The 17119-nt window shown below is 34.4% G+C and overlaps 2 protein-coding genes across 11 annotated transcripts in view; one reads left to right on the plus strand and one right to left on the minus strand.

Annotated features, from left to right (window-relative positions):
- Dh31-R (Diuretic hormone 31 Receptor) overlaps positions 1–17119 on the minus strand; it is a 173664-nt gene that overhangs the window by 62304 nt on the left and 94241 nt on the right. Inside the window, exon 1 of one of the 9 annotated variants that reach the window (XM_069110647.1) lies at positions 14609–14694. The exons of the other annotated variants lie outside the window; for them this stretch is intronic. The gene's annotated coding sequence lies outside the window, so the exon portion shown is untranslated. Of the gene's footprint in view, positions 1–14608; positions 14695–17119 lie in introns of those variants that run through there. 9 annotated transcript variants of the gene reach the window in all.
- Positions 659–15826, plus strand: LOC138178606 (UDP-glucosyltransferase 2-like). Of its 2 annotated transcripts, none has more exons than XM_069110634.1 (6): positions 659–1157; positions 10367–10801; positions 11264–11686; positions 12979–13210; positions 13998–14223; positions 15096–15826. In XM_069110634.1, exons 2-6 carry the CDS (start codon positions 10391–10393, stop codon positions 15370–15372), a joined length of 1569 nt encoding a protein of 522 aa, XP_068966735.1. In that variant the 5' UTR covers positions 659–1157; positions 10367–10390; the 3' UTR covers positions 15373–15826. The 2 variants fall into 2 exon arrangements, with proteins under 2 accessions (XP_068966735.1, XP_068966734.1); XM_069110633.1 differs by lacking the exon at positions 659–1157 and adding an exon at positions 9263–9464.

The raw sequence follows: 17119 nt of genomic DNA on the forward strand, positions 1-17119 counted from the left end.
TGTAAGAATCGATTTATTTGAAATATCCCATGTTATAGAATATTTTGTAATGCTACGTGAATTTGGCAACAAACACGTCATTCTACGCATTCTACGCACAAGTAATTCAATTACTTAATACTAAAAAGTATTATAAATTCGGTACGAAATACATCATGCAACACGAACTAAAGTATTAGGTCGTCCGAAAAGTTTCTTTCGTTTCATAAGAAAACAATAGACGCATAATGTTTTTTGTTTTGTATTAGTTTACCGAATTATGCACGAACGTAATAATAGAAAAATAGAACGAAATGGATCATATCTAATTCAATAAAATAATATAAAACAGAAATCGTTATTCATCCATTATCACCTTATAAAACGAAAGAAACTTTTCCAACGATCTAATACTTCTGAAAGTTAAGGATGGAAAGTATATATTTTTTTTTAATTATCCTACCAACTAGAGAATATATTACAAATGAGAAATTTATTTCAAATATTCCAGATCATATACGGTAATCTATGATGTCGTTCAACTTTTTGACCATGAATAGCGAGAGAAGGAGAAGTATAGCCTCCCTCTCTAACCGTTCGAACCGTATCAAAGTAGAGCAATTATTGGTTTTCAACAAATATAGGAACTGCATTTACTCGAAATTCAAACAGTCGCAGCACGCAAGTATATTGTAGGTTGATAAGCTGCGTGAAATTCAAAGGAAAAGCAAAATGGCCTATTCATCTTTCGACTGTGTAACAAGTCGTTAACTCCGAACGCTGGACATGCTTTCGAGCGAAGAACAACGTGACACGCTGGCCAGAACAATATAATGTACAGCGGCACGTATTCTTGATTAATGTGAACGTCACCTATTCCACTCGCAACTTACATCGTGCACATGGTTACATTTTCCTCGAGAAATTGCCGGTCGAAACTCGTAATTAACGTGACTAGGAAGCCGATTACCTCTCGCCATGTGACATAGTTTCCACGTTAAAGAAAATAAAAATAGAGAGCCAGTCTTTGGGGACCGTGTTTCCTTATGGCACGTGGATTTAACGTGCCACGATTTTTCACCGAAGCGGGGTTGAAAAGGAAAGGATCGAAAGAGTGTAAAACGAATTTTTAACATGTTCGCGGATGCAAAAGGCGACTAAAGTGTTTGGAATTTAATGTGAGTGTAATTTTTCATGTTTTAATTAAATATTCCGATATTCCGATTTCTCGCAGAATTCCTAATTTTCTCGCTACATTTTTCATTTTCTATTTGAACGCGCAGTGCGTTAAAAAATATATTTTCAAATGAATTTTAAGCCGCGCTGATCGATGGAACTCGATTGATTTATGGTACCGACCTTTCTCGTCGGTTCTTTCTCGTATAAAAAAAATTGTACAATAAATTCCGTCACTGATACGTACCGTGACGAATACTTGCTTCACCTTGAACAGAAATACGTACAACTCTTTGAATTATTAACGACTGATAGATGAAACCAAGTCCAATTCTCGTGCTTTCGTTTACTGTTCGTTATTAACGAATTAATAAAATATTGAAATTAATAAAATTATCGAAATAATTCGTCGCACTAGCAATGCACAAATTGTCATTTTAAGATAACATATCGTTTCGTTAGAGATTCGAGCCGAAACGTTATTTAAATAAGTTTAAAGCGTTCGTTAAAGAGAGGGAAGCATGAAACGTCGTAACGCAGGTTTGTTATGAAAATCAATATTTATTTAGTCCGTTTTACTTAATATTTTAGTACGCCGGTAACGAAACCGAGATTCGTTAAATTTAACCATATTATTCATCAAGATTATCTAATTAGGCGTCAGAACAAAGAAACGGGGAAAGTTCTATACTTGTTCTCTATATCTTTCATTTAAGGGCTCTCGATACTGATTATAAAAAGCACGCGAGATGTTATGCATTCTCGGGGACCTTAAATATACAAAAACGAATAGAAGGCGCATAATATGCAGAAATATTCGAAGAGAGATAGTCGGTTACTAGATTTGGAGGGGGACAGTTTTATCTACTCGTTTCTTGAATTATATTCATAGAAATATACAGCTAGGTAATTTTCACTAAAATACAATTTCACGATGTGCATGAGACAGAAGGAAGTGTCAACGCGTTAACGATATTTCGATAGAGCGAGAAGACGAAAATCTCGGTGAATTTCGAACGATGGTCCCTCGTGTAAGTGGAAACGTCCCATCGTTGCAACGATAAATCTCTTCGACGACATTGACTCTCACGAGTCTGAAGAATTACTGCCCGAACAGAACTTCGTAATTCGCCAATAGTTCCTTTTATTGCGTTTTTTGTCTCTCGCCGTTCAACGTGATCCGTAACAGAAGGGATTAGTTCGGAAGTAATTTCACGTACGATCAAATCAAGCGATGATTTATTCGTTGGTTAAGAAGATTTAAGGCTTAAAACGACACGAATTTTCAAGCTAACAAGAGTATCTTTCTATATCATATGTCTATATGGATCATATTCTATATGATAACGTCAGTCTTCAATTATTTCTATTTTAACGATCTTAAGTACTTTGTACTTTAAACTATGTTTAAATTAAATAAAAGGTGTTATTAATATCGCATATTATTATTAATATACAGGGTGGTTGATAACTGGTGGTACAAGCGGAAAGGGGGTGATTCTACGCGAAAAAAGAAGCCGAAAATATAGAATAAAAATTTTTCGTTTGAAGCTTTGTTGTTGAGAAAATCGACTTTGAATTTTCGCTCGGTACGCGTGCACTTTATCGCGTCTCGTTATAACGGATCTCACTGTAGATCGTTGTCTCGATGGAAAAATTAAAAAAAAAAGAAAAAAAAATTAAAAAAGAAAATTTTTATTCTATATTTTCGACTTCTTTTTTTGCGTAGAATCACCCCCTTCCCGCTTGTACCACCAGTTACCAACCACCCTGTATATCATATATCTATATAGATCATATTCTATATGATAACGTCAGTCTTCAGTTATTTCTATTTTAACGATCTTAAGTACTTTGTACTTTAAACTATGTTTAAATTAAATAAAAGGTGTTATCAATATAGCATATTATTATTAATATATAATTAATTATTCAGCAGGTGTAACGATAATATCGATATAACAAACGACAAATATCTAGTTTAATTAGCCAATTATTTTAGAAACAAACAGTGATTAAATTTATTTTAAACGTTAACTAAATACACGCCAATTATATTTAATCACCGATCACTGATCGAGTTTATTATACAGAAGTAATTAAATTGCTCCGGTGAATTTGCGATTGAACCAAATCCTCTATTTGTTACACATTTACACGAATAACAGGCAGGTGAATTTATGTTCGTCCTTGAACCAATCATTCTGTACTATGGAACAACAAAACACATCTTATTGTAAACAGAACAGTCGGACAGATGAAAGAAGGGGGAAAAAGTGGAATTTTTATCATTGATATAGAACGACAACAGAAAATTACAAAATAAATATAAATAATAAGGAACTAGAGATAGGAATGGAAACAGCGAAGGTTAGGAAAATATTTTGTAACAACGTAGAAAGTTAACAATATCATTAACTTTCGACCTACGAGATAACATTGTATTTCGACTGGTATTTACGAAGCAATGTTTGATAAGCTTTAATTGATTCGTGCAACAGGAGGAAACTGTATGTTGATAATTTTGATTTATAGCACATTATTATCGTCGACCTGTAAAGTCTAGAATAGCCGATTATACAGGGTGCTATCGAAAGTTATTTACAAGCGAAAAAGGTAAAAAAAAAGAATATGGAATAAAATTTGTTCGTACGAAGTTTAGTTGCCGGAAAATTCAAATTTGAAAATTTATTAAGTATACTTAAACTGAACTAATTATTTATTTGTAAACGTATTTATAAACAATACGACGTTATTCCAGATAACAAAGCGAAAATAAGTAAAAAACGTAGAATACAATATTTCCCCTTGAGGCTTTATTTTCAAGAAAATAGTAATATGGTAACTAATAGTACTAATAGTACTAATCCTTTCAAACTGAATATATAACTATAGTAATTAATCCTTTCAAAAAAAAAAAAATCTTATTCTCATCTCCTGTAAAGGTCACCTCGTTCGCGCATAACTTTTGGCCGCACCCTGTATAATATTTACATGTAGCAATTTCAATCTTTTATTTTATCCGTAATTTATATTCGTTAAATATAATAGATTTATTATTTTTTATTATTTATTGTTCATATCTATGTTCGTGTTCATGTTCATGTTCATATTATGTCGTGTCGTGTCCTATGTTGTTGTTGTTATTGTTTCACTTCAAGATTAATTAATGATCATTAACAACAAACAATGTACGAAATGTGTACGTACGCATTTATTACATAATTACGTAATTATGTTTATCTTTAGACAATACAGTAACGTATTGCATAATATACTCAATGTTATTCTTCTTATAATAATATTCGTATTTATAACAATGTCGTAAACTTAGCTTCCTATTTTTCGCTACTTATTCCGTTTCCATTATTCTTTTCCTATTATTCTTTCTGTTTTTATCGTGCTCCGTGTTTATTCTATAAAAACACACAAAATCTCGTATCTCCCTGTGTATTAATGGCCACATACTGGCATATTTTATTTCCTCTAAATTTTTGTATTGTTACACCGTGAAATATATTTATCAATGCCCCTGTACTTTTATTTAGTGCAACAAAATTTCGCCAGACATCATTCAGTGTGCATGAAGTTCAACATATTTTACTACGTACATCATGTGTTTAGTACGATGTAGCGACTCAATATGTATCGTGGTTGCAATAAACTTTTTAAACGACAACACTTTACAGTAATTACACTAAACTATACATCCATCGTTTTAATATCATCCTTTTTACAAATTGATTAACAATGCAATTGGTCAAATTTCCTCATCTCATATAGCACACACTTTTTAATAACAGGTTAGTAAAGGTTTTTTTTTCGTTTATTAATTAAAACTTCATCACTGCCTGATAATTATCATAAAGGCTACCTGCGATATTAACAAATATTTTTCTTTCGGCTTATAAAACACGCTGTGTTATTGCAGTTATGTAATCGTATTTATATATTACGTAGTTAGTATATTAACAGTAATATACACATCGGGTGCTTCGTTCTCAAGGAAATCGATTTTTGACATTTGACGAGTATACTTTAGCTTGGTAAGTGGAGACTGAAGAAGAGTAAATAATCGAGCGGGCTTTAAACTACATTTGAATAGAAGTGAAGCACGTAGAATACAATTTTTCCATAAAATGCTTCATTTTCGAGAAAAATAAATTTTTAAATATATTGTGCGTAAAAGGTTTAACGTTTAAAAATTGTATAATAAAATTATGCAACGCATTTTGACGATGTAACGCCGTACATGTTTTTAAGTTTAATCAATTACTTGATCGGTTGAAAGGCAGATTAATTGTTTTCATGATACTTAACTATCTTTTACGCTTTCGTACTAACCACATTAAAAATTCGAAAAAGAAAGTAAAAGTTACGATACAGTTCACAGTATCTCGGATAATATTTCGCAACTTCGGATAACCGACACTTCGCTGTACCCACGAATTTCCGAACTCGATTTTCTCAGAAACGAAGCGTCATATGAAAAAATGTTATTCTACGTCTTCGACTTATTTTTTCACGTAGAATCAAATCCTGTTCGGTTGTACTACGATTACCACCACACCTTATTGCTATTTGCGTATGATATTTTGTACGGTTACCACGATACTATTGGGTTGGCAACTAAACGATTGCGGATTTTGTCATTAGGTGGTATTGACAAAATATTCAATTCAAGATAATAAATATTTCTTTGACTTTAAGCGATAACTTGCCTGATAAAAACGACAATATATTTACATAGTATAATTTATAACACATATAGTTAACAGTAATTACAGCACAAGGTTACCGATTACAATGTTCCATATTATGATTCATAGCTTATTCTTACTTGCTAATACGAGTGAGCAAAATTGTAACTGATACGATAAATTATCCGATAATTATGACAAAACGGCTACATAATTTTCTGTAGTAAAGAAATAGTTAAAAACATTTCAGAAATTCTATCCGCAACACTGGCGTAACCGCCAAACTACGAGATATTCGACTATTACTACGACTATTAAACTATTACGAGATATTCAAGATTGAAAACAATATTTTTTTTGTTTGTTTGTAGAATCGAGATATTTTTGAAAAAACTGTAAATTCGATATTGCGCAAATTTCAGAAAATAACATTGAAAAAGGACGACCATTTTACTTTCAGTAAAAAGTGACAAAGCTTTGGAAAGGTGATTTTGGATGCCTTTCGATTCAGCAGTCGCTGGAAGTTTAAATAAATCCAACAGCCAGCTTGTACGAGACATTATGATAGACGGTAAGTCCATATAATTCTGTTTCGGTCAAAAATGAACGAGATAAAATTATACAGCGAATATTACCCAGATAGAAACCAAAAGAGCATCGAAAAGAAGGGAACACTCGGACGTGTTAAATGGATCGCCCATCAAACGAAAATTAGAAAGAGAGAAAGCGGAACGAGCGCTAAAGCAAGTTAAAAACAGGGAAAATCAACGAGTAGAGTCAAACCAAAGGCTAAGAGAGGAAGGAAAGTTGTGAAAGATTTGAGAAATTTAGAGGAAAGCGACGAAGAAAAAAAGATGAATATTTCTGCATACTTTGCAGTGAAAAATATGTTTCTTCTTCGAGGGAGTATTCCATGATTGTGTATCGCATGTTTAAAACGGGCACATGAAAGAACGCTCTGGCGGCAGCAGTTTTGCCATTGATTACTCTGTTCAACAAATTTTTATTTCTCTTCCTTTTTTTTCCAATTTTACGATCTTTAATACATGACTCTTGTAAACTTTTGGAAACTGAACACGAAGCTGCGAACGTTTGCTCTCAGTTTGTTTCTATAGGCCGTAGTTTTCGAGCAAATCAATCTTGAAAAAAAATTGGAAATTTTCAACTTTGGAGATGTTTTGTGCTTTTATTGTACAATACTCGGCAACGATGGTATTCAATGTCGGCGAGTAACAGCCGCGCGAGTTTAGCGGTTTTGTTACACCGAGCGGCAGGCAACCTCCGACATTGAGTACCATTAACGTCGCTGTTTATGTTTGCCGAAATTTGTTCCCTTTTATGTTCGATACGAAACGTGATTTTCTCATTTTTCCCGATGCTTCTCATAGTAGAAATATCTGTCCTGCCGCTTGCTATTGTTAGATTCTCTTCTAGACCCTTAGTATTCCAAATAAATTGAAAAAAGGAAAGCAAAATGTGGCGTGTCCTTGGACACTTGTTTCACTTTGATCATTATTTAAACATATTTAAATATTCGTCTCGATAGCAGCTCGGTGGCTGTTACTGTAAGAGCACAAAACGTCTGCAAAGTTGAGAATCTGCAATTTTTGTCAAAATTTATTTTTTCTTTCCAAAGCTTATTTTTTTGAAAACTCGGTTTTAGAAGAAACGGTTTATAGATTCATACTTGGCCAAAAAAAAAAAAAGTATAGAATTATCTATTGTAATTTGCAAAATTATTACCCGGTTGAAAAATGTACTATTTATGATATTGTTGCGAACTAACGAATCTCATTTGCAGTAAACAATTGTAATTACTAGAAATACTTTGGAGTTGCGGTCAGCAAGGTTTTTGTTAAGATCGTGTAAAATTTTTGTGTTTTTCTCGTCGTTCTTGTAATTCGTTGTTTTATTTTGTTTATGGAAGAGAAATGTTTAACAAGTAAACATCGTTTGACGAGCATACACGTCAAACAAGAACTTTATTACGGTGCGTTTGACGCGTATACTCGTCGTCGCTTGTATTTATTTACGCACTCCACCACCTAGCTCCATGAGAGATTTCTCTGAACGTTGTTGGAGTTGTTGTTGATATAAAAATTCACTCTTTCTCGTTTCTTCTTTTCTTCAAACCCTCCGTCGGCAATATAGATTTTTACTAACGCGGTCGATATTATGAGTTTCCCGTCCTTGACCTGATTTCTTATTGTTTCGGGCTTTAAAAAAATCTAAAAGAATTCCAAGCTACTCGTTATAACTTGCTATATAGGTGATACTCTAGCCAAATGTCTAAACATTTTTCCAATAAAATGGGAATTTGCACGAAGGTACGCTGTTTCGTGTCAAACAAATATTACAAAAAGTTGTCGTAGGATTTCGCCCATAGGATTATGACGTTTCGAAGAAATACGAAGAAATTTGTCGGCGCTTAAGAAAGTGTAATTATTCTCCCGACCTATATTTATGAGATTTTCGAGTGGATTATTTATTATTGGAAAATGATACGACACTCCGAGAAAGAGAAGCTCCATATTTCACACTTATTAACCTATGTATATACTATGCTACTATTATTAAGTTATTACTATTATTAAGTATATTATGATTAAGAGATTGCTACGTATATTAAAATAGAAATAATTATGCATGTAAAAAACACTTAGCAGAAGAACGACGTGAGTGGAAATATGGGTCGCTGAAGAACACTGCTTATCTTACTCGTGGTATTCAGAACTGAATCGAGCGAAGTAAAGATTTTTAGGCACGGGAACCACGGGATCTGGCACCTCCGTTTCGGAGAAATTGGACGATGAAAATTTCGCCCGAATCTCGACACTCGGCACCTCCGTAATGCCGATGGAGAATTAATATTTAGACAACAACGAACAATAACTGAAGATGTTTTTCCTCTACTGTTATTTATATCGTAGCGTAACGTAGTACATTCTTATTCATGCTCGTATATTTACTGAACTATAGAGTGTAAAAATTAAGACACTCGGCACCTCCATAATGCCGATGGAGGATTAATATTTAGACAACAACGAACAATAACTGAAGATGTTTTTCCTCTACTGTTATTTATATCGTAGCGTAACGTAGTACATTCTTATTCATGCTCGTATATTTACTGAAACTATAGAGCTTAAAAATTAAAATTGTAGGATGTCCGAAACTTCTTGCGACCGACCTTTTGTATATTTCGAACTTCCCTATTTTCTCTTACTTATTTACTTTGTAAATATATGTGATTATTCTACGTTGTTTGACAGTAAAGACATGCACGATATAAATACTTATCTGTAACGCACTGCTATATGTCAATTTAGTTAAAACACATATAATACGAACGTATAATGTATACGTACAATACAGAGAAACGTGTTAACACATGCGACGATAAGGCAAACGATAGATGTAGCAAAGTACTTAACGTTAACAGTCGCAGATCAACGTCGACGAAAGACACAAGTTTTCGAAACCTTTGGTTTCTTGGTTACGTTGTAAATTTTGCCTCAAACACAAGCACTGATATATATAGTACTCGAGTGAAGTATTACTATAAGAGCTACCTTTTAGTCGAAGTTGAGAACTTTTTCGTAAACTGTGGTGAGTTTCTGTGAATTTCTAACTTTTTTTTTCTTTTTTTCTTTTAAGATGTGAAACGATGCGACGAAGATATAACGGATTTGAAGTCTATTTTTAGTCATGTATATGAATTTTAATCAGCTCACTAGATAGATCATCGTCTCGCTTACATCGTTTCACATCGATGAGAACATCGTTTCGCTTACGGATTACGAAGAATCTCGTTTCTATCATTTATTTTGCCACTATTTATCTACTTTATATCTGGTAGTTACTATGTTACATGTTGGCTTTCCATCGATCGACTGAAGTACAAATTCGGTATTTTCTACGAAGCGTGTTACAAAATTATACTAATCAACGAAAACATATTTATACTGCCTGAAGCTAAACTTTTATTAACTTAATCTATTAAACTGACGACTATATAAGTGGAATGAACTTCAATTTTACAATATTACTTTCTGGCAAATAAATTTCTTTTTAAACTTTCTACTAAACTTCTGTTAGTTCATTAATGATGCGAATACATTGCGAACACTAATACGACTGTAACCTTTCACTTACAATTTTGATAATTTGAAAATATCTCGAACGATAAACGGAGATAACACGAACTACTGAATAAATGTAAGCGGCAGAATTATTACGAAATCTTCGTGTGTAAATGAAAATATCGCTGTTTCATGTAATTTCGTTTCATGTAATTTCATCCGTCCGAGTGGTGCCACTTTTATAAAAAAAAAAAAAAAGAAGGAATGTTATTTGTCCAACTCTCAAATTTAACTTTCGAAGCTTTCGAAACTTTCGAACTCCAGAATTTTTGAATTTCCAAAAGTTCGTATTATCGACGTATGAAATAATTCAAAGTTACTATCTCGCAAAGGTATAATTTCATTATTTTAAAGAAGATAATTTTACAGGTATCAAGAGAAAACGGCACGAACATGAAACATCAGAAGGCATTGTTCTGCGTGCTACTGGCTCTGTTCATACACGCGAACGACGCCTCCAGAATTTTGGGCATCTTCCCATACAATGGCAAGAGCCATTTCAGGATGTTCGATGTCCTGTGCAAGGAATTAGCAAAAAGAGGGCATCAAGTCGACGTAATTAGCCATTTCCCATTGAAAGCTCCATTGGCTAATTACACGGACGTCGTTGACTTAAATGGAACCCTAAAAACCGTGGTGAATGGTTTAACCACGGATTATGGAAAATATATACAGCGATCAATTACTTATTTCGTAGCTACAGTTTTTGGTAATAATCTGTGTGATCTAATGAAACATGAAAGAATGCAGAAATTCATCAAAAATCCACCCAACGATCCACCTTATGATCTGATTATCGTAGAGGTGAATATATTTAAAATCAAGAGCAACGAATCCGAATTTCGATCTATTCTGTCTCTCTCCGCGAAACAAAGCGTTTAAAACATAAATAGGACAAATGTTCGTAGATCGAAACGTTTTATAAGACGTAAACGATAAAAGGCGATAAAAGGCTTAACGATAACAAAATGAAGATAATACACGTTGTAGCGAATACGAGTATTTTTCTATTCATTCGTCAAATATCTTTTCTCTCTATGAAACTAAGTCTAACGCTTTCGTTGCTGAATTTTACGAATTCGACGCGGTAATCGCGTATTTAACAGCAGCGAAAGCGTTAATGACACTTTGCTTCAACCGTGTAATTAAATACTCCACGATATATCTCAATTCGGAAAAATTGTAAGACGAACAAATACATAAAGTCTGACAACAGATCAGACGAGATAGAGTTTGCAACTCTAAGAAGATTAATGTTTCTTCCAGTATTTTGGCTCGCCGTGCTACATAGGATTCGGTCAACTTCTGAATGCGCCAGTGGCCATCGCCATATCGTCCATGCAAATGTCATTCGTCGACGATATTATGGGAAATCCTACGAGTTACGCCTTCCTCTCCGGTTTCTACAACGATAATGCCGTAGTGGACACGTTCTTCGATCGTCTGTGGAATTTCTTGACCAACTACAAGAATACATTGATATTTCAGCACTACACAGCCGAACAAACCGATATGATGAAGAAATACCTGGGTTTACCTAATATACCCGACATCAGAGAATTGGAGAAAACTGTGTCGTTGGCTATAGTGAACTCGCACTATAGTTATTACGGGATCAGACCAGTCACACCGGCGGTCGTCGAAGTTGGTGGATTACATGTCGAAGCGGACAAGTCGAAATTAAGCCCGGTAATGTCTTGAAAAGTTTCCTGTAATCTTCTTCCAGCATTGCTCAAAGGTTTCGAAACTTTCTGAGGATTTTTTTGAACTTTTCTTCGTAGTATTCCGTGTAAACTTACTTTCGAGAGATCCCTCTGTGACCTTAGTTTTCTTCGAATTCTTCTCTGAGAATTCCTTTAAATAATTCCTTAAAATCTTCCGCTGCAACTTTATGAAATTTCTTTCCTAAAAGGCTTATTAGCTTCCCGTCGATCTCTTCCGCTGCTGCACTGCAATTCTTGGAAGTTTGAATTTTCTCCATCCTGCACGTATTGCTATCTCGTATTCATTCCGAACCTTTGAAGCAAATTACTCGCGTTATATTCTTACGTTACGCTCTTCGCAAAGTATTTTCCAATTTTGAACGCGAGCCAAGCGATCTTTACAAACGTGGAATCTTCTAATCGTGGTTTGTAATTGGAGATTTGAATTTGTAATTGAATTTTTGAACTTGAATTTGTAATTTGTAATTGTTTGTAATTGAAACCTTGTTGAATCGATAATGAAATGGTCTCTATCGTTTTTCTATAATTCTATGGCCAATACTTATGGCAATTAGGCATCAATAATAAAAAATTTTGTACGTGATATATTGTATACAGGGTGGTTGGTAACTGGTGGTACAAGCGGAAAGGGGGTGAATCTACGCGAAAAAAGAAGTCGAAAATATAGAATACAAATTTTTTTTTTTAATTTTTCCATCGAGACAACGATCTACAGTGAGATCCGTTATAACGTACAGCACGCGTACCGAGCGAAAATTCAATGTCGATTTGCTCGAAAACAAAGCCTCAAACGAAAAATTGTTATTCTATATTTTCGACTTCTTTTTTCGCGTAGAATTACCCCCTTTCCGCTTGTACCTCCAGTTACCAACCACCCTGTATATCGTAAATTTACATTGTAGATAACTTTTCCATTAACGAAATACTATAAATCATTCTGACAACTACATAGCACACGAAGAACGTTCATCTTTCGTACGAAGTAGCATGATATTCGGCTTTCTTCTAATTTCATCGACAAAGTTGCAGAATATATTTTTAAGAACTATCCTTTTGCATGTTATTGGATTGGCAACTAAGCGATTGCGGATTTTGTCATTACCATCTAACGGCAAAATCCGCGATCACTCAGTTGCCACCCCAATAACATCTGGAGGAAGGAAAGTAGAAGCAACGTTCGACAGGCAACGTGTTAAACGTTTGCCAAATCAAATTTAACGAAACGATACGATAATATAAATAATCTTCTTGATCTAGAAACTCAAGGAATGGCTAGACATGGCAAGCCACGGTGTGGTATATTTCTCATTGGGCTCGCTAATGAACATCGAAACGTTGCCAACGGAGACGATATTGCAAATTTACGCGTCGTTAGCGAAAATTTCACCGGTAAAGGTTTTGTTGAAGAGCGCCAACGCAACGAAGTTACCACCTGGTTTACCCAATAACGTGCTGACGTTGCCTTGGATTCCTCAGGTTGCGGTGTTGAGTAAGCGAAACATATCCTTCCAAAAAGTACTCTCAAACTGCCATTTACAAGTTTGTACAGTCAGTCTCGTCTAAATCCATTCACGCAAATACCTCTGAAACTGTGCGTTGAAATTTTTCATTCGTTGATCGTTTTGTTTCAAAGGGAACGTCTTACGAGGATCGCCAAATTTTTCTAAGCAGAAATACTTTCGGGATTTCAACGTGTCTTTCCGATTTTTAACGGAACTATGATTTATTTTTTGTATGCCAAAGGGATTTATAGTTCCATTAAAAAAAAAAAAAAAAACAAAGCCTTGAAACCTCGAAGGCACGTCCGTCTAAGTAAAATTCGTGACCATCGCAAAACGTAACCCTCGAAACAGGGTAAATTTCACTTTTTTTTTTATTATTATTATTATTTAATTTATACTTTACAATTTGTCCAGCTGGACATTTGGTAAATTAGTTTTACTTGAAATACTATATTACGTTATACTATATACGTTATAACTATATAGTATAACGTATATATATATACGTTATACTATATTTAGAATATATTTCGCGTAATTTGTATAGCGTAGGAGATATTTGCGTGGATCGATTGTACGAAACCTGTTCGATTTTTCGTTAATGTCTATTGTTAATATACTGAAAATTGATTAAGAAATGCACGAATTGCAAGGAAACTTTGTTAAAGCTAGAGTCGTAAAACGAGGTTCTGAGATCGTAACGATTCTCAGACGTGCTTAGTTCTCCAATGAAATCAGATCAGATTAAAGGATTATCGGACGTATTTCTCGCAGAACATCCAAATACGCGAGTATTCGTAACTCACGGCGGCCTTATGGGAACCCAGGAAGCTAGCTATTATGGAGTTCCTATGATAGGAATACCGGTATTCGGTGACCAAATTAAAAACATCAACATTTTGGTTGAAAAGAACGTGGCAGTTCTAGTAGACATCGATGACATTACCGAACATTCCATGGACGTTGCGTTGAACGCAGTTTTGCACGATCCCCGATACAGGTAAAGTTTCTTATACGATCGTTCCAACGATTTTTCAAATAATCTCCTCTACAATTAATATGACAAATATTTCGGGAAGTCTACATTGACAAGATATTTCCTAACTTTTTATCTGATCGTATCAAATCGCACTGCTGACACTGTTATTAAAACTATATAAACAAAAATATTTCGGTCGAATCCTTCGTTTAAGTTTTTAAGTTTCATTTCGATTCCTATGATTAGTCGTATTATCTCATGATGATTTCAACATGATAAAAAAAAGCGAAGTACTTTGAAATGAAAAATTTGTATAATGTAACGAATAATAATCCATGGAGAAATTTATTCGGATAATAATCTTATCTATCTATGTAAATTTAATATAATTTTTTATGTTACTTACTGCTATTTTAATATATCTCATTATTTTTCTCGTTATTTGATATATTTTCTATGGAAAGTCAAATATACAGTCCTTTAAATTTGAAACATACAATATAAATGTAGGAATGTTATATTATAAATTTATAGAAAACAGTATGATAAATACAATATCGTTGCACTCGCACGAAATCGAATATAATACCGCGTTTCGCGTATTCGTTTCTCACTAATTCTACGACACAACGACACAACGAACTTCACACGACCACGATAAATTCAACTCTGACAGCATTTTCCATGCTCATTTTTCCCTTACATATCTTGGTAACGTTCACGACACTCCTTGACAACATTAACATATCTTGACAACGCTAATGAACAATTACCCCCCTCCTTACCACGTCCTTCCCTGACGTCACACTATCACACATAAATTCTAAAAGAAAAAAGAAGAAATGGTAGGGCAGGAAACAATCACTGTCTGATACTGTTCATTATTGTTTCAGAGAATCTGCAAAGACATTGTCGAAGATGTTCAGAGATCGTCCGATGTCCCCGTTAGACACAGCTGTATATTGGATCGAATATGTGCTGAGAAATGGACCAGATAGCTTAAGATCAGCCGCTGTGAAATTACCTTGGTGGAAGTTGCATCTACTCGATGTTTTCGTCTTCTTATTTGCGTGTTTCACATTCGCAATTTATTTATTAATAGTTTTATTAAATATCGTATTAACAAGCTTCCATAAAAGGGCCGCTGGAACAGAGAAAAAGTTGAACTGAGAAACGGGACGAAGAATATCGGCAAAAGCCTTAACAGGATAGAAGATTACGCGTTCTTTTGCGAGGTGTACTTTCAAAGAAGCGTGTCGTTAGATAATTTTCTTAACAAATTCCCTTTGAGAGATGCAACGAGCTTTTGCCTTTTCCATGCAATCGGCTAATATTTTTTATTTATTTATTTAGCAGAGGAAACGATTAAACTGAGAAGCACTAAAAACGAAATAGCGATATGACGAAAAGCTTCTCTTGAAAAGGACGCGCGCTCCACGCGGCCAAATTAGTCGATGCGAAATTTTCGTGAAACGACCGCGAATTCGCGTAAATCGTACTCTGGTGTTGCATCTAATTGCAATGGAATATTTCGGATTTAAATTGAAATCAAATAATTTATATTTCATCTATAAACGTCCTTTAGAAATACACTGGAAATATACTTGAACATCGTTGATATAAATTTCTAGACAATTTTATTCAACTTCGTTCTGTTACACTGTGCCAATATCTCGCGTGGTATCTATTAGGTTGTCCGGAAAGTTCCTTTCGTTTTATAAGGAAGTCGTAGATGCACAACATTTTTTGTCGTATGTTATTTTATTGAATTATGTTTATTCTGTTATTACAAAATGGATCATACATAAATTCATAAAATAATATAAAATAAAAGATGTTGTGATCGATAGAAGAATGCAAGCTAACAGAAATCAAAGAAAAAGCATTAAGAAGAGCAGCGAGGTATGAAGGGAAAACCATAGAATCAAAAAAGGAAGTGGTAAAGCAGTGCATAAAGGAAAGAGAGAGAAACTGGGGAAATTGTCAAGAAGGGAAAAGTGCAAGAAAGAGAAAGAAGGGACTAGAATAGGTGAGAAATGGAGGGACACGGATGGAAGCAAGAGAAGAGCAAGAAAGGATGACAGCAGACCAAACTATAGAAGAAAGAAGAAAGAGAGAAGCAGAAGAGAGGGGGAAAAGGATAATGGAATCCAAATATAACATACATTGCAGAAACATAGCCAAAGAAAAATGACCAAAGTACTTAGAAGGAAGGATGAAGTGGAAGGACAGAAGAATACTAGCAAGATTCAGATATAAAACGAGACCAAAGCAAGGGAATACTGGAAAGAAGAGGGAGAAAAAAGATGCAGACTATGTAAAAGGAAAGAAGATCTGAGACATGTCATAGAAGAATGCGAAATAACGGGAGGACCAAAGGACACAGAAAAGACACTAAATGAGACTGGAGAAGGACTGACAGAACTAAAGGCAATAATAGAGAAAGTTGCAATAGTTTTTAGGTATTAGTTTTTAGTTTTTAGAGGTAGAATAATTAAGGCAGTACAATATAATAGAGTGAATAAGAGGGGAGGTAGATATATAAGAAGCGAAATAGGTAAAAGAGATTTGAAAAAAGAAGGAACAAAAGGGGACAAAGAAAATGGAAATGGGGAGAGCAAGAATTAGAAGAAGTGGACAAGATAAGATACCTAGGGTATATACTACAGAAAAACGGAAGTGATGAAAAGGACATACAAAACAGGAAAAAGAGAGCAACAATAGCAATGAAGAAAACATGGAATGTGGGAGAAAGAATATTCAAACAGGACTACAAAAGGAGAATGAAGATGCTTGGAGCACTGGTAGAGAGCGTGGCGCTGTTTGGAGCAGAGGTATGGGACTGGAACATGGAAGAAAGACTGGATAGAGTAAAAAGGAGATATGCCAAATGGATATTAATAAATAATATATGAAA

This window comes from Bombus flavifrons, chromosome 3, assembly GCF_040668555.2.
Source record: "Bombus flavifrons isolate JBK064 chromosome 3, iyBomFlav1_principal, whole genome shotgun sequence".
NCBI classification, from domain to species: Eukaryota; Metazoa; Arthropoda; class Insecta; order Hymenoptera; family Apidae; genus Bombus; species Bombus flavifrons.

Excerpts from the sequence above, each read along its gene's own strand:
- LOC138178606 (XM_069110634.1), top strand. The coding sequence starts at position 10,391 with ATGAAACATCAGAAGGCATTGTTCTGCGTGCTACTGGCTCTGTTCATA. Across the intron at positions 13,211-13,997 it reads TCCTCAGGTTGCGGTGTTGA|AACATCCAAATACGCGAGTA; the intron begins GTAAGCGAAACA and ends TATTTCTCGCAG. Across the intron at positions 14,224-15,095 it reads TTGCACGATCCCCGATACAG|AGAATCTGCAAAGACATTGT; the intron begins GTAAAGTTTCTT and ends TTATTGTTTCAG.